At 46.0% G+C, this 26,762-nt stretch overlaps 1 protein-coding gene across 6 annotated transcripts in view; it reads left to right on the top strand.

The window, feature by feature from the left end:
* Positions 1 to 25,052, top strand: part of Smarcal1 (SWI/SNF related, matrix associated, actin dependent regulator of chromatin, subfamily a like 1) — a 45,781-nt gene extending 20,729 nt beyond the window's left edge. For 4 of the 6 annotated variants that reach the window (XM_037210295.1, XM_028870022.2, XM_028870023.2 and 1 more), the window contains 8 exons: positions 2,688 to 2,828; positions 5,755 to 5,970; positions 10,892 to 10,962; positions 13,819 to 13,921; positions 17,312 to 17,494; positions 18,846 to 18,946; positions 20,326 to 20,422; positions 24,745 to 25,052. In XM_037210295.1, coding sequence (XP_037066190.1) covers positions 2,688 to 2,828; positions 5,755 to 5,970; positions 10,892 to 10,962; positions 13,819 to 13,921; positions 17,312 to 17,494; positions 18,846 to 18,946; positions 20,326 to 20,422; positions 24,745 to 24,978 — 1,146 coding nt within the window. In that variant the 3' untranslated portion in view covers positions 24,979 to 25,052. The remainder of the gene's footprint in view (positions 1 to 2,687; positions 2,829 to 5,754; positions 5,971 to 10,891; positions 10,963 to 13,818; positions 13,922 to 17,311; positions 17,495 to 18,845; positions 18,947 to 20,325; positions 20,423 to 24,744) is intronic. The other 2 variants (XM_037210296.1, XM_037210297.1) reach the window with 2 other exon arrangements.
* Positions 25,053 to 26,762: the final 1,710 nt, after the last annotated feature.

The raw sequence follows: 26,762 nt of genomic DNA, 5'->3' as shown, positions 1-26,762 counted from the left end.
TCTGCCATCAGAATGGGATTAGGCACTGGCCGTGGCTGAGAAGGCAGAAGCGCATTTTGAGAATTGTGTGTATTGTATATTTGGAGGAATCCTCTTTCTTCCTGTTACACTTTATTTTCACGAGCAGCGTATCCACTTGGAAACCTGATTTCCTCCCTTTGGACACGTACTTCATGTGACTGTCCTGTGTTTCTGCCGTTAGCACGAGTGGTTGGCAAGCAGTTTCTAGGCGCTGAGCCCCGCAGTGGGGTCTCTCCCAAAGCTGAGGGGATTTCACCTCTCACAGTGTGGCGACTTGATGTTTGTTGTGGCATGGTCTCCTCTCAGTCTCACTCTTTCCCATCTCACTAAGGTATGATTTGGGAGTGATCTGCCTGGGTCAGGTCTGAGTCAGGGAAATGAAGAACCTCGAGTCCCCTGGAGCTGGATCAGCCGGCTCTGTGTTTCCCTCCTGGCCACTGCTGCAGACCCAGGCTGAGCTTGGTCAGTGGAGCTTGGTCTGGGGCCCACCATTTAAAAAGTTCTTAGTAATTACACAATGAGCTTGAGTCTTAAAATTCAGTAAAGTTAGAACAGACATTTTTCCTTAAAAAAAAAAAAATTAGTGAGTAATTGCCTGCTGCATAAGCATGGAGATCTGAGTTCAAATCCCTAGTACTGGGTTTTGAGCAGAGTCAGATCCTTAGAGCTCATTGGCCCAATGGCTTAGCTGAATGAATAAGAAACCCTGTGTCAGAAAATAAGGTAAACAGTGATTGAAGAAGACACATGGCGTGGACCATTGGCCTCTGCACACGTCACCCATGTGCACCTCCATGACACTTGCACACACCTACATGAATATGTACATACACTATATACAAAAACATCAGCTAGAGCAGTGGTTCTCAACCTGTGGGTCGAAATCCCTTTGTGGGAGGCAAATGACCCTTTCACAGGGGTCGCATATCAGATATCCTGCATTTCAGATATTTACATTATGATTCATCCAGCAGCAAAATAACAGTTATAAAGTAGCAACAAAAATAATTTTATGGTGGGGGGAGCCACCACAACGTGAGGAACTGTATTAAAGGTCGCAGCGTCAGGAAGGTGGAGAACCATTGAGCTGGAGGCTTCTACACAGGCTTTCTCTATCATTACTCTTGATGTTAGCAGGGTCATTATGGTAAATTTAACATGAATATCAGAAATGTGTTCTGCAGGAAATTCAGGCCTATTGATCTCTTTGTTCCAGCACTGGGTCCCTTGTGCTTACCTCACGTTCCCTGCAACACTCACTAGCTTCCCTCTGAGTTTTCCTCAGCATGTAGTGTACACTGATTGATTACCTACTTTGTGCCAGGCACAAAGTGCTACAGAAAGTAAGTAGGAGCAGCCCAGTCCTGATCTCAGGGTTCTCTAGGGGAACAGAACTTACAGAGAGAGACAGAGACCGAGGGGAGAAAGAAAGACCGAGGAGAGAGAGAGAGAGAGAGAGAGAGAGAGAGAGAGAGAGAGAGAGAGAGAGACAGAGAGAGAGAGATTGATTGATTGATTTATTAGAACAGATTACAGGCTGTGGTCCAGCTATTCCAACATTGGTTGGCTGGAACCAATGGAAGTTCTAAGAATCCAGTAGTTCTGTCCATGACGCTGGATGTCTGAGCTGGTCTTCAGTATACACCAGAATCCCAAAAAAGTAGGCTCTAATGCCAGTGAAGGAATGGACTTGCTAGAGAGTGAGAACAAGCAGACAAAGAGAGAGCAAGCTTCCATCATCCGTGTCCTTTATATTAAGGCTACCAGCAGAAGGTGTGGCCCAGATTAAAGGTGCATCTTCCCACCTCAAAGATCTGGATTAGAAGTGGGTCTTCCCACGTCAAATGATTTAATTAAGATAAAATCCCTCACAGGTGTGCCTGATCATTTGGGTTTTAGTTAATTCCAGATGTAGTCACATTGACAACCAAGAATAGCCACCACACTCTCAAGAGCCTTGCGGTCGAACGAGGGCCCAGTCCAGATGGTTCAGGAGGTGTGTGTGCTGTGTGTGACAGCAGCTAGGAGGGACTGAAGGAAGGACATCTAGTGCTCACGTCAGCAGTGCTCTTTGGGTTTTGCAACACGTGTGGTCTTTTTCTCTGGCTAGAGCGCCCACCCTGATTTAGAGACCACACAGTTCTGGAGTGGGCTTGTCTTTGGCATCTTTGATAAAGGAAAGATCTGAGATGTTTAAAAGTTGAGAACCGGCTGGAGAGAAGGCTCGGGGGTGAAGCACTTGCTGCTCTTCCAGAATTGTGCTGTTTATAGTCACCTCTGGCTCCAGCTGCAAGGAATCTGATGACCTTCACACACACACACACACACACACACACACACACACACACACACACGCACGCACACACACACACCAATTAATATGTATATGCTTAAAGTTAAGACCCAAGACACACGCACGCACGCACGCACGCACCCACACCAATTAAAATGTATATGCTTAAAGTTGAGAGCCAGCAGTGAAAGAGCCCAGGAAGTGAAAGATGAAGCTGCTGTGGCCTGGGGGATTTTGTTCCTGGGGTAGGATGTGGGGCATCCAGCTGCTAGCTCAGTGTGGCATTTTTGCTATTTTGTATTAAGGAATCTCTCATGGGGTAGCAGTCCCCATCATTTTCTCCTCAGAACATCTCTGGCTGTGTTGTCTCTAGGTTGCCAAGAGAGTGATCCTCCTGTCGGGCACGCCAGCCATGTCCCGGCCTGCAGAGCTCTACACACAGATCATTGCCGTCAAGCCGACATTCTTCCCTCAGTTTCATGCCTTTGGACTTCGCTACTGTGATGCCAAGCGGGTATTCATCCTCGTCTCCACAGCCCCTAGTCTTTTACCTTTGTGTCCACACCTGTCTTTCCAATGTGTGAACCAAGAAACAGGCCAGAAACCCAGACAAACATTTCATTAGAGTTCGCCTCTGGTTTTGACCTTAGAGTGCTTTCAAAGGCGAGATGAAATCTGTCCTTCCAAGTTTTAACACATGTGGTGATTGCAGGTAGTGTTCTCTAGGAGAGGGTCCAGTAGTTACTGCACAGATGGGTAGGACTCTGAGCGGTGCTATCTGGGTCCACCTTACAGCTCCTGTGCAAGGCTTGGAGCTGAGGCTGCAGAGGTAAAGTCCACACCAGAAGCAGACCCAGAAAAGGCACTGAGCAGGTTAGGGGGAAGAGCCCAAGCAGAGCCAAGAAAGCAGGTGAAGTAATAGGGTTTTTGGCCTGGGAGGAAGTCATCTCTACATAGAGACTCTTGGAGCAGATGAAATGGAGCAGGATTTCAAGCCGACTTGAGAGGGCTTCTCTGTGAGCCTGTGCTCCTGAGTGGTTTCCTAGTGTATTCTGAGGGGATAGTTGCCCCTGACCCACAAATCACCCCTCTGAAGATGACTCCAAACCTGCCGCCTGCACAGCTCCAGTTCTCCAAGGATAGAAGAGAGAGAGTACCACAAACAGAAATGTAATGCGATCAGTATCACTGTTTGTAAATCCTCACCCAGTCCGACCTTAGTCATTTGTCTTATGATCAAATCACAAATATAGCGAGCCTCTATTTGCATCAAAGCCACTGATACTTGGGAGAAATGCTGCGGTTACTCACAGACAATCTATGAGTGAAAATCCCTGCCATGTGAATTCATGATTGATTCCCATATTTTAAAACTCCTTTAAAAAAGATATTTTAAAACATTTCCATTTACTCACAAAGTACGTGTAATGTAAATTACAGTGCTTTGCGGAGTTAATGGCAGACTTTGGTTAGATGGTTGTGAAGGTGGCTTCTCAGTTGTTGAATGTGTTTAAAAGCCTTGTATTTCATTAACACAGTCTGCAACCCACTTTCTCCATGATTGTTTCCAGAGTAGACTGTTTATCCGTTTCCTGTGTGTTTTTACTTTGGTCCTATTTGCAAATGATCTGCTTTCTGAATAGGATCCCTCCCTCAACTAGCTGAGTCTGTAGGTAACACCCATTGGAAGCACTAAAGTTGGAGTCGTCCTCCGGACTCCATTGTCCCTTCCTCTGTTCCCAGTGTCCGGCCACCCCTCCCCAGTCTCTGACACTGTGTGGCTCCATCCTCAACTCCTTCCCACCCACTTTCCTCACCTCAACAAACCATAGGTGTAGACAGTGTCTGGATCTTCCTCATGTCCTTCGTTTTTCCCAGCCCAGTGCTTGGGACCTTGTTAGAATGTGATTTAAAATCTTTGGCATTATTCAGGTTTTTTGTTTGTTTGTTTGTTTTTTTTGGTTTTTGGTTTTTCGAGACAGGGTTTCTCTGTGTAGCTTTGCGCCTTTTCCTGGGACTCACTTGGTAGCCCAGGCTGGCCTCGAACTCACAGAGATCTGCCTGCCTCTGCCTCTCAAGTGCTGGGATTAAAGGTGTGCGCCACCGCCGCCGCCCAGCCGGCATTATTCAGTTTTAACCTACAAGGTTAAGGGATAGGAGCATTAAACTTGGGGACAAGATATCCAAATTAATTATGATATTCACATCTTTCCAAGATTTTTCCAGAGTATATTTTACAGGGCAAGCTGTTTCTCCTCCCCCTAGGTTCATTCACTAAGAGACCTCACTAGAGGGGCTGGAGAGATAGATCAGAGGTTAAGAGCATTGACTGCTCTTCCAGAGGTCCTGAGTTCAATCCCTAGCAACCACATGGTGGCTCACAACCATCTGTAATGAGATCTGGTGCCCTCTTCTGGCCTGCAGGCATATATGCAGGCGGAATATTGTATATATAATAAATAAATAAATCTCTTTAAAAAGAGAGAGAGAGAGAGAGAGAGAGAGAGAGAGAGAGAGAGAGAGAGAGAGACCTCACTAGAGAAAGCACCCTGTACCAAGCTCATCTGATACCCAGTGACTGTCTAGGGGCATTTACTAAGAACTCACCTGAATTTGCACTGCCCCCCCTCTTTTTAAATTAAAAAAACAGCACTAGACCAATCTCTCTCTCCATCTTTGGCCATCTCTTTCTTCTCCCGGTTTAGCAGACACTTACCCTGTCTCCAGCATTGTGCTAGGTAGTTTGACTCCTCAAAAGTGAGCAAGCCCAGCTCCTCACCTCAGGTAGCTCATGGTCCAGGGGAAGGCGAGGCAGGAAAGCAACTGAGTTGTGACTGTGCAGAGCCCCAGAGGCCCCGTGCCCTCTGGTGTTCCGCTAAGAAATCAGTCCTGTTTCTAGTGGGAGTACTGGGGAAGGATAGGATGTAACTGATGCTCGGTTGATTGGTGTCTGATCAATTGATTGCTGGGACGCGTTCAAACCCAAGGCCTGGCATATGCCAGGCAAATGCTCTACCGTCAGCCATTACACCCAGCCAGGGTTTTTACGTTAGTTTCTCACACCTCCTATAGCTATAAGGAGAGCGAGTAGAATCTGAACTCTCAGCCTACCCGCTGCGCAAGGGAATCCTGAATTCCAAAATTGTGATCTGATTTCAGCCAGAGACCAGCACAAACCTATCTTCTGGGCTCTTCGAACCCAAACACCAATCATTTAAGCTGATAGAAATGTTAGTTTCAAATTGTGGGCTGCCGTGACATGGGTTTTTAGTTTGTCTCATGCCTGGCTTTTCCCACATCCTTTCTACCCTCATCTGTCTCAGTCGGGGTCCATCCAGTCTTGTGAAGCCTCTTGAAGCGGTCCAAACACGGTGGGGCGATAGGAAACAGAGTGCTGCCTGGAGTTCTGAGGCTAACAGACACCCTCTCTTTCTCCTCAGCTCCCTTGGGGCTGGGACTACTCGGGCTCCTCCAACCTGGGCGAGCTGAAGCTGCTGCTGGAGGAGGCAGTCATGCTGAGGCGGCTCAAGTCTGACGTCCTTTCCCAGCTTCCAGCCAAGCAGCGCAAGATGGTGGTGGTCAACCCTGGTCGGATCAGCACCAGGGCCAAGGCGGCCCTGGATGCAGCGGCCAAAGGAATGATGGAGATCAAAACGGTGAGTGGGGCTGTGAAACAGGTGCCTCCACGGGGGTCCTGAAAGCTGCTCTGTGCGCATGGTCCGAGTTCTCAGAATGTGACTTTTCATTGTCTTTTCACCCTGCCTGAGCAAGAAGAGCCAACCCATTTCACTCCTCGCCTGTGCGTGCGTGTGTGCGTGTGTGCGTGCGGAGAGAGCATGTATCAAGTATGCCGATGTGGGGCTGGGCCATGCATTTGGGTTGTCAGGAGTTGCAGTTCGTGTTTACAGAGAGTGAAATGAGGCTCACAGAGCTGAGGTTAGATACAGCATACAAGATGCCCTGCTGCTCGGCTCTTCCTTCATCCTCTTCTTCAGTGCTGTGCTGTAGGAAGTGCTATAGAGAACTCTACACCAGCTCTGTCTGTCTTTTGGGAGAAAGCCTTATGCTTTTCATTAGCGAGAAAATAAACAACCCTTGCTAATTTTTGTCACATCACAGAGCTTCGTCTGGACCTCGATAGTCCCCAGACAAAACCAGTCAGCCACCGCTGCGATGTCAGCCTCTGAGAAGTGACAAAATACACAGAACAACAAGAGATGAAATGTGCAATGTTTTCAGTGTTATGGCGGGAGAAGCAAGGCTGGCCAGTGACTTGTAAGAAATTGGGTGGGGTCCTGGAGAGATGGCTCAGAGGTTAAGAGTACTGGCTGCTCCTCCAGAGGTCCTGAGTTCAATTCCCAGCACCCACGTGGTGGCTCACAACCATCTAAAATTAGATCTGGTGCCCTCTTCTGGCATGTAGGTATACATGCAGGCTAGAACAGTGTATACATAATAAATAAATAAATCTTTAAAAAAAAAAAAGAAAGAAATTGGGTGGGATAGAGGCAGCCCTGGTGAGTTGTCATAGCATATTTACTGTCTGCTTAATTACGTGTGATGACCTGCATACCCCTGGGAAAAGGAGGTGTAGTCCCTGTGGTAGTTCCTGATGTGGACGTGACAGATCATGTTCTTCTTCTTGTGGTGGCTTGTGCTTTGGTTTGTCTTTAGAGACAGGGTCTTGCTCGTAGCCCAGGCTAGTTTCCAACTCACAATCCTTTTTCCTCTGACTCCTGCTGACTGAGATTGTAGCTGTTTGCCACCATGTGTAGTTATATTTTGGTAGCACAGAAGGCGCTGTCCTAAAAATCAATCTTGGTGATCTTTTGCTGATCTCTACAATAAATAGTGAATAGAAACTTTATTTATAAATTTTAAGTGTTCCCTCTCCCTCTCTCCCTCTCCTCCTACCCCTCTCCCTCTCGCAGGGTGTTGCGGGGGGGGGCTGTGCTGTGGATTAAACCCAGAGCCTTGCTCACGCTGAATGTGTGCTTTACCACTGCGCTCACCCCAGCCCATTACTTGCATTCGAGACAGAGTCTTACTATGTAGACCTGGCTAGCCTGGAACTCACAGAGATCCACCTGCTGGTACTTCCTAGGTGTGCCCTTACTGCCTGACCAGCGAACAAGGGCAGCAAATATAATGTTAATGGGAAGACAGGCATGCATTATTTTTAGATTCAAAGATACAGTTTTGGTTTGGGTTTTGCTAGTATGGTGGTGTTTTGTTGTATGAGTGAATGGAGTAAGGCCATTAGTTGTAGCAGGAATCTTCAAAGTTCTTATTAATAAAATCAAACCCGAGGCCAGTTATTGGGTCAATGCTGGTAGATCAGAGAGACAGAACAAGCCACAGCTAACCTCACCCGGTCAACTTCTCAGCTGGTCTTGTTTCCTCAGACTGGAAGCTTTTGTGTCCTCATCCCAATGGCTCTCAGCTGAACTGCTGCTCGAAACCTAAAAGCTTAACCAGCCAAATGCTTAACCAGCTAAATGCTTAACAGCCAAATCTCTAGTTTCTGTCTCATGTCTTATTACTTTCTGCTTTCTACCACTCTCTGGATTAAGCTGGCTTTCTGGATTAAAGCGTGTGTCACATGCTTGGCTGTTTCTAATGTGGCTTGAACTCACAGAGATCAGAGAGATTTCTACTCTGAAATGCTAGGATTAAAGGGTGTGCTATCATGCTAACTAGTGGCTTTCTGTTCTCTGAGAGAAGTATTAAGTACACAATATTTTGGGGAACACAATACCACCACAATTAGTGTTTCTCACAGAGAGAGAGAGAGAGAACTAAAACAAAGCACTGTGTGTGTGTGTGTGTGTGTGTGCGCGCGCGCGCGCGCGCGCGCTATGGTTAGTTCAGCATTCGAGTGAGCAGCTTTTAACCTGCACCAGTGTGTCCAGCGCTTTGAGTGTGCTGCGTAATGCCACATATTATTTCACATGCAGCCTGATAGTTTGACTTCCCATCAAACCAATAAAACAATATTTTATTAGTAAAATTAAAGATGAGTCATGACAGTTAGGAATGTTGGGTATTTCCTAACTTTAAGCAGCCGTATACACCCCTTTCCTTTGAGGGGTATCTTAATGCTTCCATAAGTAGGACAGGGTGCTGGAGGTCCATAAGGCTGGTGTCAGGTGCCGCCTGCTGGTGACTGTCACCCTTGTCTTAGATACCGTAGAGTTCTCATCCTCTTTTGGAGATTATGGAAGTAAAGTCTGAGCTCAGTAAGTTGTTCCAACATCCAGCCTAGAGCCCAGAGGCCTTTTCAGCCCACCCCTGCTGTCTGCTGCAAATCCGATGTTTAACTTCATCCAGGAAGCAGGAGCAGTGACGACTGGCTAGTGCATAGGATGCCCACAGACAGAGCCCCACAGCTGTGAAACCTCGAGTTGATGAGGTTAAACAGAACCATGTTTTCATGGTGTTAGCCAAATAAGGAGACTCGCTGCTCAGCAGAAGTACCCTTGTTATCCTTACTTTTAGCCCAAGTACCTCTCAGCCTACATTTAGATATGTTTTAAAAATTGAGCAGAGATGTTTTAGACAGGTCATCTTCAAACCCTTCAGAGATCTACAGAATATGGCATTTAAAATGTTTTAATAACTTAGAAAATTTTTCTTTTTTGAGACATGTAGGCTCCTGGCAGTACCAATCTACTTCAGAGAAAATATGGGCATTGAAGAAACTGCATATGGAGTCAACTTTCATTGTGGCAAAAGTTAGCCACTCATGGTCACTCCGTCAGGCTTTGCTGGCTTGTCAGTCAAGGGCTGGTTCTTTGTTCTTTGACACCTCTCTGTCTACAAGACATTATTATAACCTTTGTATATAAAAGTGAAGGCCAAGCAGCCAATTTATAAAACCTGTTATCATGAAAGCTTTTCTCATTTTTCAGCTGGAACTGTTTCCTCAAAGGCTGAGGAAAGCTGGCTGTAATAGCCTTTGTCTAAAGCTGGTTTCCGATCAGCGAGGAAGAAAATGAAGCAGGTCCATGCAGAGTCCCGGTGATAGCATCCCTTCTCCCTTGTCAGTTGGCAAGCCGTTCAGATTTCCAGTTAGAAAAGAAATCTGAGAACCCCAGTGCATCTATTTTAATAAGAATCTAGGAGTCAAGGAACAAAGGGTACAAGTTGTTTAAAAACCTCTTGCCCATAGCTAGAAAAGAAATGTGACCATTCATGGATAGTATGATGTCTGCTTGGTTTGGGAAAGTTTTTCCTTTCTTTTTAAAGATAAAACTATTGATTTCTCCCACATTAAAGTGCACAAGGCTGGGGATGTAGGTCAGTGGTGGAGTACTTGCTTAGCATGTGCAGGTCCCGGGGTTCGATCCCCAGAGTTGCAAAGAGAGAAAAAGAAAAATACAGTAGACGTCAGTAATAGATGTCTGCCGTGTAGAATAAAGGCAAACACTTAGAATAAGTGGCATTTATTGAGTACTTGTGACTTTCTGGGTATGTTGCTCTGTGTGTATTGGCTATGAACTCTTACCATCAGGTTCCAAGCCCAGATATTTGAGCTCCCTAGAAACACTACAATTTCTACTTCTGCTATTTGGTAGAATATTTTATATATATATATATATTTGTGTTTATTATATGTATGTATATATGTATATGTATATATATATACACACACATACATACACACATATATATACTTTTAAATATATATATTTCTATATGCCTATACATGGGCATTTTATATGTCTACATATAACCTTCTGTATATATAAATATATTTTTGTATAATTAAATATAAATATATAATATATGTAATGAGGAATATGTTTTATTTTTTTAATTTTAATAAGACTTATTCCTATTTTTTATGCATGAATGTTTTGCCTATGCACCATGTGCGTGCGTACTTGATGCCTGGAGGGATCAGAACATTGGATACACTGCATCTGGAGTTACGGATTGTTGTGAGCCACCATGTGGGTGCTGGGAATCAAAGTGGGGTCCTCTGAACTGCTGAGCCAGTGTTACACCCTCGCCGCCACCCCTTATTGTTTTATTTTCTATGTATGGGTGACTTGTCTACAGTATGCTTTTGTACTGCGTGTGAGCCTGGTGCCTGTGGTGTGGCTAGGAGAGGGTGTCAGATTCCTGTGAGCCACCATGCGAGAGCTGGGAATTGAACCCGGGCTATATGAAAGAGAAGCCAGTGCTCTTAACTCCTGAGCCATCTCTCCAGCCTGATATATGTATTTTAAAAGAAGAATTGGAAAGCTGGGCAGCGGTGGCACATGCCTTTAATCCCTGCACTCCGGGAGGCGCAGGCAGGCGAAGCTCTGTGAGTTCTGAGGCCAGCCTAGTCTACAGAGTGAGATCCAGGACAGGCACCAAAACTACACAGAGAAACCCTGTCTCGAAAAACCAAAATAAATAAATAAATAAAGCAGAGCTGGAGTCATACAAACACTGGGTAATAGTTTTTAAATGTGCTAGGATAGAGTAGTTGCTGAGATGGAGAAAGCTCCGAGTATTTCCAGTTGGGTCAGCTAATTCCAGAGCACCGAGAGTAGGTTTTTAAATTCTCATCCTCTCTTCCCACAGAAACAACAGCAGAAAGAAGCGCTCATCGTCTTCTTCAACAGAACAGCAGAAGCTAAAATCCCCTGTGTCATGTAAGTGATCCCCACTGGTCACCTTTTGTGAGCTCTCATGTTGAAAAGCAGTGATTGCGGGATGGGAAGGAAGATGGCCCAGTGAGTGTAGTGCTTGCCTTGAGTTTGGGATATAAATAAGGGCAATGAGTAGTGGGATAGATCCAATTAGGGTGTAAAATAGGAAATAATTGCCACACACAGAAAGCCTGAGGCTGCCGGGCGGTGGTGTCACACGTCTTTAATCCCAGCACTCGGGAGGCAGAGCCAGCCGGATCTCTGTGAGTTCGAGGTCAGCCTGGTCTACAGAGTGAGATCTAGGAAAGGCTCCAGAAACTACACAGAGAAACCCTGTCTCGAAAAAAAAAAAAAAAAAAAAAAACAAAGCCTGGGGCCACGGCCCACATCTGTAATCCCAGCTGTGGAGAGACAAAGATGGACAGATGCTTGCAGCTTGCTGGTCAGCCAGCCTAGCCGATCTCCAGGTTCAGTAAGAGACCTTTTGACTGAGGTCACTGGGAAGATTAAGGAGGCTGCCTGACGTTGCTCTCTGACCTCTGTACACGCAGACACACACATGCGCATCACTGCAGTTGGGACTTGAGGCAGTCCTAACAATGTGCACTTTGCCTGATTCTTTTCATTGCCTGGCATCATGTGCTGTTGGTGGGGTGATGGCCAAAGTGACTCATTCACGAGGAAAGCGAATTTTCTGTGAGTGCCACACTGTCTGTGAGACTGAGACCTGTGTATAAAGAGAGAAAGGAACCGGCTTGGTCCGTTCACTCATCCCCAGACCCCCTGGCCAACCACCTGGCCCTGAAGTGCCCTGCTGACCCATTTCTTACATGCTTCGAGTGACAGATGGCAAGGGGAAAGTTTTCTGCCTCATTTCCCACAAATCCAGGGTCTGGGAGGTGCATTTCTTCAGCCTCCAACCACTCGTTTCCCCTAGAATTTGAAACAAATCCTCATTGGTTGGTTGTTTGGTATTGGTTTTGTTTGCTTTTTGCAATGCCAGAGCTCAAACCCAGAGCCCTGTACAAAGTAGGCAAGCACACTACATGGAAACGCATCCCAAGCTCAAGTCCAGCCATCTTGTTACCTCATAAACTTGGGCCATGCCTTGTCAAAATTCTGTCTAAAATGTATGGTGCTTTATTGTTTCTAAACAATTTTTACCTCAGTGTGTCTCACACTTAGAGCCTCTTTGTTGAATCTGGAGGGTGACTACTGGCCCAGTTTTTAAAGTGTAGGTACTGAGCAAGTCTCATGTGTCTCTAGATCTTCCAGTCACACACATCTAATGAGTAGAAATTAGATTGTAAATTGTAAAAACCCAATTTCTTCTGCTAGCTGCTTCTCTTCCCCCTTTTGCTGCTGTTCATTTTCTTTTTACTGGGCATCTTTCATCAGTGAGACAGACAGGAGTATCGTAGTAGGTGAGTGTGTCCGTTCTGGGAATGGAAGAGAAACTCAAAGGGAGCAGAGCAGCTGAGCTGTGTCAGATGTGGAGGGAAAGGGCCATTAGAAAAACTGGGGCCAGAGGTTCTTATGAGCTGACCAAGTTGATTTTGTGACCCTGGGGCATTTCAGTGCTATGGCAATCAACTTCCACTTATCTCATGGCAAATTTTATGTCTCTCAGAATAATTAGATTCTGTTAATACAGTCCTTACAAATTGAAGTCTAATTTGGTACTTTGGTCAGTTGTATTTTTGTTTGAAAGTAAGTCTTAGATGTTTACAGGACAGTCATTTACCTTTCCAGACATGCCTGTGTCATAGGAAGCTGCCCAGATCTGTCCTTCCCAAAGAAGGCCGTGATTACTCTGCCTAGACAAGCCTCTACATTCGCCTTCTGCAATACTGTTTGTTGTCTGTTTCACTGAAAGATGCACATTAGATTGACAATCTCATTCCTACTCATTAGACATGTGTGACTGGGAGGTCTAGAGACTCACAGGAGATTTGTACACGGGCTGGGTGAGGGCTCTTGTGCCCCAAGAGGAAAGCAATAGTTACCTGTACAGATCACCCTTGCCTTTAAGACCCAAGGCTTGTAGGTAAAAATATGAAGTTAAGAAAAAACACAGTGAGGGCTGGAGAGATGGCTTAGTGATTAAGGGCACTGACTGCTCTTGTAGAGGACCTAGATTTGGTTCCTAGCACGTATGGAACTCCTCACAGTTGTCTATAACTTTATGTTCAGGGGATCTGACTCCCTCTTCTGGCCTGTGTGGGCCCTACACACACATGGTGAACATACATACATGTAGGCAAACACTCAAGCACATTAAATAAACAATTAAAAAACCACACACTGAATAAAAGAGAAAAGTAAATTAATGAGAAAAGACCTCCATTAGCGCTGATTAACTATGGGCGCCGTCATCTGTGGTCTCAGTAGAAGGGAAGTGGAGAGTCCCCCTTACGTGTCTTTTCTGTATCATCACTGATTTCTCAACGGTGACCTTACAGGGATTTGTGTCAAGAATCCTCTAACCTGCTTCGGTTTATACTGAAAACAGATTAATTGGTAGTAGCAGCTAACGTGAAAGCTGATGATTATCTTAGTAATCTACAGGACGCGAATCCCACATAGTAACATACCAGAGACACGCAGAGCTCTTGCTTACAGAGAATTCAGTTTGTGTAGTGTAGGATGACAGTACAAACTCTTTCTCCATGTGTCGGAGGATGGTTTTCCTCCTTTTGTTGTTCATATGACATGGTGTGAGTAAAGGGGAAGGTTGGCTCTCAGAAAAGGAGAGAATGGGCAGGAGCGGGCAGGTGCCTTGTAGGTTCTTGAAGTCCCTTTTGGGTAACCAACTGCAATTCTGTGTTTAATCTACTTTGTTATCATTGTCAACTCTAGTGAATATATCCTGGACCTTTTGGAGAGTGGACGAGAGAAGTTTCTAGTGTTTGCACACCATAAGGTGGTCCTGGATGCAGTTGTTAAGGAGCTCGAGAGGAAGGTAAGCCCTCTCTGAAGTCCAGGGTGGGTCTTCATGTCTACTGTTTGTTCCGAACAGCATCGGGTCAGGACTAGGCTGAGGAGTGAGGCCTTTTGAGGAGTCGTCACTCGGGGAACCACAGATTCCCACAGGCATCGTTCTGACACCCTCCTGCTGTTAAGTTCTCCCATTCTCTGCGTTCATAAGACAGCTAACCTGCGAGGAAGCGGCCGAGCGTCTACGTGACTGTCCTCCTCCCTGTCATCCAGGGGCCTTCATTGGTTGCACCTGGCAGTGTCGGGCTTCTCAGATCCATTTGATGGATCTTGATAAAGTGAGCAAAGCTGTCTGGAGGGAGTTCCAGAGATGCTCATTAAAACAACACACACCCCACACCACACGCCCCACACACCCCACACACACCCCGTGCGCGTTTTCAGCCCTCTTCACCTTGCTGTGGTTTAGGACCGTCCGTTTTCTTTGTCTTCCTTCATTTCCTGCACTTCCACAAGGTTTAAGGGATAGAGCGTAAAACACAACACCGTGAATCTGACTCAGACTGAAGAAGCTTCACTATGTTTCAACACTTGGAGGGGGTTGCTTTATTTTTAAGATTTGTTTAATTTTTAATCACATATATGTGTGGGGGTGCCTGTGGAGGCTAAAGGCGTCCCTGGAGCCCCCCAGTGTGGGAGCTGGGAACTGAACTTTGCTCCTCTGCAAGAGTAGTAGCTTGTTTCTGTATTTATTTCTATATACAGCATCTATTGCCATCCTCTCAGTCTCACTTGTTCTTCTAAGTATTTATCTATCTTCTAATACTAAAATATGACTTAATTAAGAAAAATTCCCTCACAGGTGTGCCCAGCCATTTGGGTTTTAGTTAATACCAGATGTAGTCAAGTTGACAACCAAGAGTAGCCACCACAATGTCCTTCCCCTCCTAAATCTGGTCTCTTTATGTTTAAAGAATTTGCATCAGCAGTAGCACAGCGTGAGTATCGACCATCCTGTGTCACTCAGCATTGCTTCTGAGATTTCTCCATATGGGTGACACTAGTTAGGTGTGTAGCGCATGCGCTGCTGCAGAGTCGTGTGGGACTGCATGGCTCTCTCCGCCTTCTGCTGATGCCCACCGGGCTTTGAACATGTGTGTACAGTGTGTGTACACTGTGTGTACAGTGTGTCTGCATGCGCCTGTGCGTGACCGAGTATGATCTTCCACAGTCTTAGGACAGGCTCATCTTCAGTTTAACTGGATAGACACTGCTCAGATGTATAATCCCGCTGAGGAACCCTTGCTGTCTCGTGTTCTCATACATACTTGGTACACACTCACACATCAGATGCTTACAGTTTGACTTTTGCCAGTCCAGTAAACGAACCCTGCTTTTGTTCTCGATGCTATCTGCATCCCCTGACTCCCAGGAAGATAGTCTCCTTCCAGGTGTGGAGGGCCAGTGGGGCTCAGTCTGTGAGGACTCTGTCTGCACTCATTTGGGGCTGCTTTTCTGTTGGAGTGTCTTTCTTGTTGACTGAGAGAATTCCTTATAAACTCTGGATATTAGTCATCTATCAATTGTCTTGGTTTTTTTTTACTTTATTAACTTTATTTTTAATAAAAGATTTAACCTTTTATCTTTTAGTTATATGTTGAGTTTATCCATGTTTTGTTTTGTGTGGTTTTTTTTTTGTTGTTGTTTTGTTTGTTTTTTTGGTTTTTGGTTTTTCAAGACAGGGTTTCTCTGTGCAGCCCTGGCTGTCCTGGAACTGTTCTGTAGACCAGGCTGGCCTTGAACTCAGAGAGATCCACCTCAGAGATGGTGGATCTCTTGAACTCAGAGATCTGCCTCTGCTTCCTAAGGGCTGGGATCAAAGGCATGCACCACCACCGCCTGGCTATGGCTTATGCTTTTTTTGTGATTAATTTAAGAACTTTTTCACTAAATAAGGCTGTAAATATTTTTCTCTTAGAGTTTTTCTCTTGGAGTTTTTATCTGGATCTTTAACCCTCTTGGTTTTGATCCTTGCATACAAAACTGTTTAGGAGCAGGTTGAAATAGCTGAATCTGTAATCTCTGAAGGAGCCTCTTGAGTTTTCAGGAAACCCAAGACAATTAATTCCAAAACTATTAGAATGTATAACAGTGTAGTACAGTACTTGGATTTCAAGTAAGTATCCTAAAATAAGTTACTTTTTAAAATGCACTGGCTAGGGCGGCAGAGCTAACTCAGCTGTTGAAAGTGCTCTACCCCTGAGCTGCATTCCCAGCCCTAGTCCCCCTTTTCACTTTTTAAAAATCTGTGCATTGTCTCACTGAGTTGACCAGACAGTCTCGACCTTGTGATCCATCTGTCTCAGCCTTCCAGACAGCTGGGTTACAGACCCTCACTACTGGGCACGATTCGATCGAATTTTGTTTTTAAAGGGAACCTTAGCCATTATCCCAAAGGGCATCTCAGAGAATAAGCAGGAGTATGGAAGGCAACTCTGAACAAGGACAGCAGTATTGGAAGACTTGACCCTGGACATCGTCTGTCACAATATATAATGTACACGTCATTAACACTGAATCATGTACTCCAACAGTTGGAAAGCATATAACCAAGGAATCATTTAGTTTATTCAGTAAATAACTTGTGGGTAGCTGCCTGTGAAATTGAAGCAAGGAGAGGAATTAGATGAATCTTTACCTTACTGTTTATAGTATTAAATTGTGGGTGTTGGGTCTCTCCTTCCATGTGTGGTCCTGGATCAAACTCAGCCTATCAGACTTGGCAGCAAGCGACTTTACCCACTGAACCATCTAATCAGAAAAGCTAAGATACCTCTAAATACAAAATAATAGAAAACCGATATAAGAGACTGTGCTAGGGAGACTAGTAGCACACTGTATGACGTATAAAAATGGTAGTTACCTTCAAAAACAACACTGGTGCCTAGCGGAAAGGTAAAAGAGGTCATAGCAATGTCTGTTTAAGAAAATTCAGTTCCACTAGTAACTGAGTTAATAAAACAGAGGATGTATGCTTTCTTTTATTTTCTTGAGACAAGCTCTTGCTATATAGTTCTGTGAGTTCGAAGTCAGCCTGGTCCACAGAGCTAAACCCTGTCTCCAAAAACAAACAAACAAAAAAGTCAGCATCCTGTTGGTAAATAATATTCTATACTTTTGCAAAAGGCATGAGAAACTCGGTACCATGTACAGAGGGTCTGTCTGTATTGTTTCTTATGACGGTGTGTGATTATACAATTGTATAGTCCAGCCTTCCATTTTATAAAAGGAGACACAGCCCTGAAGGCAGAGGGTTGAGCAGTGGGGTGCTGTGTGGGGGCCCTACCTAGACGAGCTGGCTCTGCAGCCCCCAGTACCTCTGCGGCTGACCTTAGTTTCCCCCGCTGTCACACAGCAGGTTCAGAACATCCGAATCGACGGCTCCACTTCTTCAGCAGACCGCGAGGATCTGTGCCAGCGGTTCCAGCTGTCCAAAGGGCACGCCGTGGCAGTGCTGTCCATCACCGCCGCCAACATGGGCCTCACCTTCTCCTCGGCTGACCTGGTGGTGTTTGCTGAGCTGTTTTGGAACCCCGGGGTAAGGGGACCTTACTCAACTGGAATCCTCCCGGGTGTGCTCGGGGCTGAGAAATACAAGGTCCATAAATGAATGGTAGAAGATATGCTCTTGGGCCTGGGGAGATAGCTCAGTGGTTAAGAACACTAGCTGCTCTTCTAAAGGACCCGGGTTCAAATCCCAACACCCAAATGGTGGCTCACAGCCATCTGTAACTCCAGTCCCAGGGTGTCTATTCTGGCCTCCATGTGTACCAGGTATACATGCAGTGCACATACATGCAGGCAAAACATTCATGCACATAAAGATACATACATTTAAAAAAAGATGACATGCTCTGCAAGTGTTCCCAGCAATGAGTCCTGTCTGTCTCTGTTCTCTCTCATGCTGTACTTGTTTACTCCTTTCAATCACCGCAACTCTGCGGGCCAGGTTTCAGGTCTTCACAGCAGCCTGTGGGACCATTGGCTCCGTCTTACTGATGAGGAAGTCCTGGCAGAGGACTCGGAAAGTCCTAGCCTTCATCTCTCCTGTGAGAAAGCCCAAGTGGAGATCCAGGAATGTAGCACTAAACCTTTAGAGGCACTCACCCAGGCCGCCTTTGTTAACCGTCCCTGGGAGCTGTTTGCCGATGGGGGCCTCAGGTAGAGTGGCAATACCAGGTGTTCGGGCAATGTCATTGTGTCCTTGACGTGACTGATCACCGTCGGCTGCGATGGCAGATCTCAGACTCATAAAATGACTTCTGTCTCAGAAAAAATGTTATTAAAGTTATTTCCCCTCTAACTTTCTGACATGCTGCTTTTACTGGCTGTATATCAGCCACTGCTTTAATGATGAGTAGACTCCAAGGTTGAGGCCATCCATCAATCAGTGTCCTGGTGTTAGTTATTATGGGGCTTACCAGCATATGAACACATCCACCCCTGAGCATCATGCAGGACCCTTTTCTGGATGTGACATATCTAGATATTTGGAGGGTAACTTTAAAAATTTAGATATATTTTTATGTACATGATTATTTTGCTTACATGGATGTCACTGTACCATGTGCATGCCTGGTGCCCTTGGAGGTCGGAAGAGGGCATTACCTCCCCCTGGAACTGAGTTGTAGATGGCTATGAGCCACCTCTGCAGTCCCCGAAAGATAATTTTCCAGTGATAAGAAATGGAGTGGTCCACGTTTCTGTCCTTAGCCCCTCAGCACATAGACACCAGGTCCTGAGGTTTGAGTTCCTCTCAGTTTTTCAAGAGATGGGAAAATGCTTCATAGAGGAAGCTGAGTGGGGGGCCTGGCGGCTTGGTGCCCCTCACCGTGGAAGGATGGCTTCCCCAGGCCTTTCCTCAACTGCTTCGTTCCCTGGGCACACAGGTGCTGATCCAGGCCGAGGACCGCGTGCACCGCATCGGGCAGACAAACTCTGTGGGCATTCACTATCTGGTGGCAAAAGGCACAGCGGATGACTACCTTTGGTATGCCTGGGGGACCTGGGTGAGGGGCTTAACCGAGTGACTCGGGGTGTGCTGTCTTGACTCCCTCAGTACTTAGACTTTTGCTGAGACCAACTACGGATGCGTCCTGCTTTCATGACCATGTTTATCTTCATCACTGGCCTACTTGGAGATGTGCAAGGTATAGAAAAACACAGTAAGAGTAAATGGAGGTGAATCTTCCTGCTGGTGCAAGGGGGAGAGGAACCTAGACTTTAGGTGGACTTTTTTTTTTCCCCCTTTGGTTTTTCGAGACAGGGTTTCCCTGTGTAGCTTTGTGCCTTTCCTGGAACTCACTTGGTAGCCCAGGCTGGCCTCGAACTCACAGAGATCCGCCTGGCTCTGCCTCGCAGTGCTGGGATTAAAGGCGGGTGCTACCACCGCCCCGGCTTTAGGTGGAATTTAATTTAGGAAACACTCTGTTCCCAGCTAAGACATCCAACTTCTTAGGATGAGGACAGTGGTTTTTTTTTTTCTCTCTTTTGTGATATGTGATATCATGGTCACCTCTTTCAAGGCTAGACGTGAAGAACGTGGCTTATTCTGAACCCTGTAGTGCTTTGTGGCAGGGCTGCCGTTTGTTTGTTTGTTTGTTTGCTGTTTGTGGTGTGGAGGATTGAAGCAGGGCCTCACATAGACTAAGTAAGAGCTTTATTTAGCACCCAGTCCTTTTTTATTTTTCATTTTGAGACAGGGTCTCAGTAAGTTGACCAAGCTGGCCTTGAAGTCCCTCTATAGCCCAGGAAAGTCTTTGATCTTTAAGTCTCAAGACAGGGTTTCTCTGTGTAACTGGCCTGGCTGGTCTGGAACTCACAGAGATCTGCCTGGTTCTGCCTCCTGAGTGCTGGGACTCAGATTCTTGTGGTGCTGAAACTACAGGCCTCATAGGTCACATTTCAGTCCTTGGAGTTTGTGTCTGTCATCTAAGTAAAAACTCCCCAGGTTTCTCAGTCCCTTTCCCTCTTGCTGATGTGAAGTTCCTCAGTGATTCCATTAGTGCCCACTCTCCGTGTCTGTGTTCAGCCCTGTGACTGGGGGGCCTGACCTCTACGGTGCACTATATCAGTCTGAACGTGGATTTGGTCACTGGGCAGCTCCTAAGAGCAAACCCAAATTATTACTGTAATGAGGCAGGATTTATTTCCTAGACATCTTGTGCTAGAGAGAATGTTGAACCTGGTATTATGAACACACATTGGACTGCTTCCAGTTGAGACAGGGCAGGTATTTCAGGAAGGGCTGAGAGATGCAAAAAATGTGTTATAGTCACATCACGGTCCTGTAAGGATGGAGGGGGCTCATTTCATCAGTCTTCAGATTCTGGGTGGTTGTTTTCACTACATCTCATTTCTCCCCTACAGGCCTCTGATTCAAGAGAAGATTAAAGTTCTGGGGGAAGCCGGGCTTTCCGAGACCAATTTCTCAGAAATGACAGAAGCCACTGATTACCTCTACAAGGTAACGACAGCACATGACTCCTCATTGCTATATAAAGCGAGGCAGTGGGCTAGCTGCTGAGCTCTCGGGTCCGATGGGGGAGGTGTCAATCACGTCTGTGTCAGGGCCCAGGGTTGGGGTCCAGCCCCAACCTATCGAAGGGTCCCTGCAAGGGCAGAGTGAGGAATTGAGAAATAATAGGAAGAAATATAGATGTAAACGGAGAGAAAGACAGACACACAGGATAGCTTCCGGAGGCCCTGGGTCAATACCCATCAGCCTTGAGTTTATTTCTAATGGGATTTTTTATACTAGCAAGGGGAGAGGCAAAAGACCTCCCCCTTTCAAGATCAGAAGCACAGCATACAACCAAGTGTAGACCCTTCAAAACACCTGGTAACCACACCCCGTGGTTAAGCATCTTGTTATCAGGCCTTGAAGTGTAAGACACTGGTAACCATGCCTTTGCACTCTATTATGCAGCCTTGGAGAGCAACGTTAACTCTGACTCTCTGACCTTGAGTCAGACCACAAGTTGGGATCTCTGCGGGTTCCCACACTTCTGGGGTGTCCTTCATCCCTGGAGCCGGAAAGGAAGGGTGGGCTTGTAGTCATTCTGTTCATCTGTGTGCCTCGCTTATGAGGAAGTGCTGGAGGTATCTCCTGCTGCTTCTCACGTGCCCTAAAGACTCGCCACATCCAAGGCTGAGCTGCCGTTCGTTCATCAGGCCATGGGAAAAATAGGCAACACTCCTCATGGCAACTGTTAGGTTGTCTCCTAAGTACGACAACAATACCAGCCGCACAGCAGGGCCTCCACAAACTGTCCCAGCATAGTCATATGGCATGTGAAATCAGCCCACGATAGAAGTCTTTCCACCTCAACCCACTGGTCCTTCTGTAGCATCAGCTCTCCTAAAGAGTGTAAGAGGCCAGAGAGCATCCTCCCGTGACTGGTGTACTCTGTCAGAGGTGCCCAAAGGAGGCTGCTTGGCCCTGGAGAGGGTGAAGCCATCATGCCTTGCTGCGTCCTACATGGCTTGGTCCTAGAAACCTAACTGGGATAACTAGGAAATGGAGAAAGGACAGATACACAGACCACATACAGAATAGCTGGATCGGGTGGGCCGTGCCAGAACCTCATGGTGTTTATTGCGTACAGCCTGAGAACCGGGGTTAGCTAGTATCGGTAGGGGCTTATGTGAGGAGCAGTCCCAGATTACACTCATCCTGGAGGAGGAAGTGCAGTTGGTAGTTTCTGCACACTGGTCATTTGTCTGTAAGTACTCGAACTTGCACATGCTGTCCGGAGGAGGCGTTGCCGTTTCCGGGGGTCCCTGACGTAGCCATGTCCATGTCAACAGCACACATTCACCCGGACTTCATCTGCCACTTTCCATTCACTCAGTGCTTCCTCCACTCTGTGTGAAGGAGATACCGTAGAGCAGGTGGCTAAGACTTAAAAGTCGGAGGTTCTGATCACTCATTTATTCTTTAAAAAAAAAAAATCCACCTGTGTGCATTACTATTGGAGTAACTGGCTTTTGAGATAGGCTCTCTGTCTCCCAGGCAGATCTCGAACTCAAGCTCCTCCTGTCTCCGCATTCTGAGAGCTAGCGGGTTATAGGCCTGAGATGGCACATTCAACAGACCGTATTTTTGAATGTTGATGATAACTTAGCCTTTTAGACAAAAACAGCAACTAAGACACCAGTAACACAGCCTTGCCTTTAAGCTGTGAAAGCACTCTGATTCATCTGGTGGTGATTGTACTAAGTTAATAATAACTTTTGAAAAGAAAAGCTTTTTGAGGAATCTTTCAAATGACAGGGTCTCCCTGTGTAGCCTTGGTTATCCTAGAACTCACTCTGTAGACCAGGATGGCCTTAAACTCAAGAGATCCGCCTGCCTCTGCCTCCCAAGTGCTGGGGTTAAAGGGGTGTGCCACCACCTCCTGACTAAAAGAAGCTACTTCTAAAGGATTCTCATCAAATCTTTTTCTCATCCTGGCCTTTCCCTCAGAAACTTTGAATCCCTTAAAAACTGTCTGCCTAAAGTACAAGTACAGAGTGATGGAAATGAGATTTATCAGTATTTCTTTTGATTAAAACTTCATCAGCTTACCTATTTTTGCTAGGATGGGGCTAAGAATTTTATTAGCAACTGGAGAAAGAAAGCACTACCTCTGTCATGGAGACAGTATGCCGGCCTTCCTTCCTCCCCAGAGGGGACGAGAGAATAGTCTCATCTTGGAACCTGCTTCCAGTTAATTCCGTGTACTCCTGTTTGTGAACAGTGTTGTCAGCCTCATAATGAAATGGGCGTGAGCAGGTATTTCTGCTGCTCTGGCCTGCCTTGCACGGTTTCCTTGCCTTGCACTTCTTCTCAAAGGGGCCGATGAGCATATCCTTTGGGAGGACGTGTAGTGCATGCTAACGTCAGCCCTAATGGTCTTTACTATTACTTCCTGTTCTGAAAGTCTGGGACCCTGGGGCACAGGTTAATGGAATAGTCTGGAGTTCTTACATGTCATGCTCCCCTGATCAGTTTTCAAGGAAGCTCATCAGTGCTGAGGAATTCTGTTAAGAAATAGTGACCAGCCGGGCGGTGGTGGCGCACGCCTTTAATCCCAGCACTCGGGAGGCAGAGCCAGGCGGATCGCTGTGAGTTCGAGGCCAGCCTGGTCTACCAAGTGAGCTCCAGGAAAGGCGCAAAACTACGCAGAGAAACCCTGTCTCGAAAAACCAAAAAAAAAAAAAAAAAGAAAGAAAGAAATAGTGACCTAATGGTGGCGCACACCTTTAATCCCAGCACTTGGGAGGCAGAGCCAGTCGGATTTCTGTGAGTTCGAGGCCAGCCTGGTCTACAGAGTGAGTTCCAGGAAAGGTGCAAAGCTACACAGAGAAACCCTGTCTCAAAACAAAAACAAACAACAAAAAAAGAGAAATAGTGACCTGATTATAGAGAGCCAGAAAGCCAGGGACGTAACTTTAGACTTGAGGAGGACATAGGAGAGCCCGTGACGTAACAAAGGGAGGAGTCTTGTTAAAGGAGTACAGGGGAGTACCATCGGGTTGATACAGACGGCAAGAAGCCTGAGGCAGAAATGCAGTTGAGCTCTTGAAGTCTGCGTTTACCAAGAGCTGTGGCTCAAGTGATGAGTAACTGGAGGGGCTGGAAAGAGGGTTCAGCGGTTAAGAATGCTTACTGCACTTCCAGAGGACCAGAGTTCGGTTCCCAGCATCACATTGGATAGCTCACAACTGCCTATAACTCCAGCTTCAGGAGATCTGATGCCTTCCTTTGGCCTCCTTAGGTACCCACAGATGTGGCACATGCACATAAATATTTTTTAAGTGATTTGATAAGAAAAAGGAATGAGCCTGTGGAGCCAGAGACTTGAGGCATGCTGGCGATTTCAAGCAGAGGGGTTATGAAAATGTTGGTAGATTTGTGAAGTGGGGAGAGAAGCTATATTGGGGATATAGGAATTAGCTGAGAGTATACTATTACATTTATTCATCACTCTGTCCGTCTGTCTGTCCCTGTCCACGGGCCATGACACACATGTGGAGGTCAGAGACAATTCCCAGGAGTTGGCTCTCGCCTTCGGTCATATGCGGTTGCTGTCCGCAGGCCTAGCCACAAGCAGTTTACACACTGAGGCATCCCCCTGGCTCAGCATTTGATGTTAAACAGTTTTATGGCTCTGTGGATTTCCACAGTGATGTTAAAAATGTGCTCCTGGACCATGAGATGGTCAGCGTGAAGAGTTTAGGCTCAGGAGAGCTGACTGGAGGGGTGATGGTCAGCCTGTCACATGTCATGGTTGTCACTGCTGGGCCTGGCTTCAGCATTGCCAACAGTGGACAGACACAGGCGGCCTGCATTTTGATCATCCGTAGCTTTAACGTCAGACACAAGGGCAGGTCTCCCCTCTGAAAATGAGGTATGATGTGTCATGGGAGACAAATTACAGTTTAATTCACTTCCTTTTAGAAAGATCAGGGCTTAGGAAGAAGTAAGATTCCTGGAGCTACTGTAATATTGAAGTGTGGATATGGAAAATTAGAACGGAAAGGAAAAACATTCCCAACATAAATCTTACTGCGAGAGCAGCTTCTTCTCAGCACCCACCTCCTCGTTGATCTCCAGCCAGAGGGCAGCAGAGAAGACATGGGGGAGGTGGACATCTCTTCAGGTCACTGGCTTCCTGCCGCAGTCGGATGAGCACCTGTAGTTCCCTGGTTAAACAGAATGCACCACCTTTCACCTCAGTGTGGCCGTGAGGGTCAGCCTTAGGATTACCTTCTTCCTTTTACGTTTTATGTTTTCTAATAAAGGACCCGAAGCAGAAGACGATCTATGACGTGTTCCAGCAGTCCTTTGAAGAAGACGGAAATGACATGGAACTTCTGGCGGCAGCTGAGTCCTTTGACCCAGGAAGTACTTCAGGAACCTCTGGAAGTAGTTCCCAGGATCTGGGAGACTTCTTGGATGAAAACTCCTTGACAGACAGTCCACCAAAGAAAAAGAGATTTGAATTTTTTGATAATTGGGATAGCTTTACCTTTTAAAAGGGTCAAAGAAAAAAAAAATGAAGCATTCAAAAATCATGTTATTCATTGAAATAAAGTATTTTGTTTAAAAGCCTGTATGCCTTTCGTCGGGCAGTGGAAGAGCCAGGGCCAGTAAGTACCAGCACTTCCCTTCCTGTGTTCCTAGACGGCCTGCTTGGAGGCTTAGTTACCTTTAGCTTTTCTGAATTAGAAAAAGAGACAGTGGCTTAGAGTGTTGTGAGGTATTCACCAGAGAAGATGCTTGGACATGGCCAGTAGAAAGTCCTTATTAGCCAGGCTGCCGCTACACTGGGTGTTCTCAGTGTGGCCCACGCCTTTCTGAGGATGAGCTTTTGAGCACAAAAAGCCATATTCTGGGTTGATACACTTCAGTTAACAAGAACAGTTAGCCAGAAGCGGAACTATAGAAGCTAAAAACCAAGACTGGTACATTTAGAGGCTTTCCCAGAGCTCTGTGGACTGATGGATTAGACCTTTGTCTTAGTTTTGGCAGGTGGTATTATCTACATGCTGTGTTTTACAGCCTGAATGGCACTTCCATCATGGAGTCAGTTGTGCTAAGGTCTGAGGGCCTAAGGTCTGTCGTAATTTACAGTCTTGAATAATGAAGTGCTTCCTATTACAACCCCCTTTATCTAGTTAAAATTTCAACAATTGGGGTTGGAGAGGTGGCTCAGGGATTAAGAGCACTGGCTGCTCTTCCAGAAGTCCTGAGTTCAATTCCCATCAACCACATGGTGACTCACAACCATCTGTAATAGGATTTGATCTCCTTCTGGCATGTAGATATACATGCCCAGCACTCATACATAAAATATGAATAAAATTTTTTAAAAATTTCAACAACTACAAATATTTATTAAGCACTTTATAGTACCAGGCACTGTCCAGGATAGAAACTTGCTAAACCGAAGAACAAAAGTGGCAGCCATAGTGAGTCATCTTTCCTAATACATTCCATTTATAGACACTGAAATGCAAATTTTGATTTTCCTGTCATAAACTTATTTTGATTTTTAAAACCATCGTTAAATGTGAAAGACATTCTGAGGTCACTAACATACAGAAACAGGTGGTGTAGATACTGAGCATGCACTGTACTTTGCCGGCCTCTGGTTGAACAACAGAATCCAATAGTAATACAATACAAACCACATACCATGATTTTAACTTTTCCAGCAGATTTAGATTTAGAAGCAAGGTCAATGTATTTCTCCTAATACAGTCGACATATTAACATAAGAACTTGCGGTTTTTGAGACCGGGTTTCGTGTACCCCAGGTCTGTCTCAAACTTGTTATGTAGCCAAGGATAACCTTAAACTTCTGATCCTTCTGTTTCCACCTCCCTGATGCTGGTAGTGGGCTCCCTCCCTACCCACCCAGCTCATTAATGGAGACAGCAATCACTCTCTCAGGGAAGAGTCTGGAATGAATTAAGGACCAGGACATGAAGGGTTGGTTGGTTTGGTTGGTTTTGAGAAAACGGAAAGGAACATTTCTTTGTCACCCACTCCTGTACCCATCTGCAGTCTGTGCTGTGTGTGTTTGGTCTCACATGCTTTAAGAAACCTCAGGGATCCCTGCCCCATGACCCGAGGCTGTCTCCAGGGGCATGAGACCCCATAGGAAAACAAAAAACACAGGTTGAGACCGCTTCTTATTTTGCACACTGGATCCATCAAGTCTGATCATCCATTTACCCTTCCTTCCACTTCCCACCAAGTCAGTCCAGGAATATCACCATTAAGTGGCTTGGAGGGGGTTAATTGGAACAGTCTA

This window comes from Peromyscus leucopus, chromosome 13, assembly GCF_004664715.2.
Source record: "Peromyscus leucopus breed LL Stock chromosome 13, UCI_PerLeu_2.1, whole genome shotgun sequence".
NCBI lineage: Eukaryota > Metazoa > Chordata > Mammalia > Rodentia > Cricetidae > Peromyscus > Peromyscus leucopus.
Note: the sequence above shows the minus strand (reverse complement) of the source record. Positions and strands in the feature narration are given on the sequence as shown.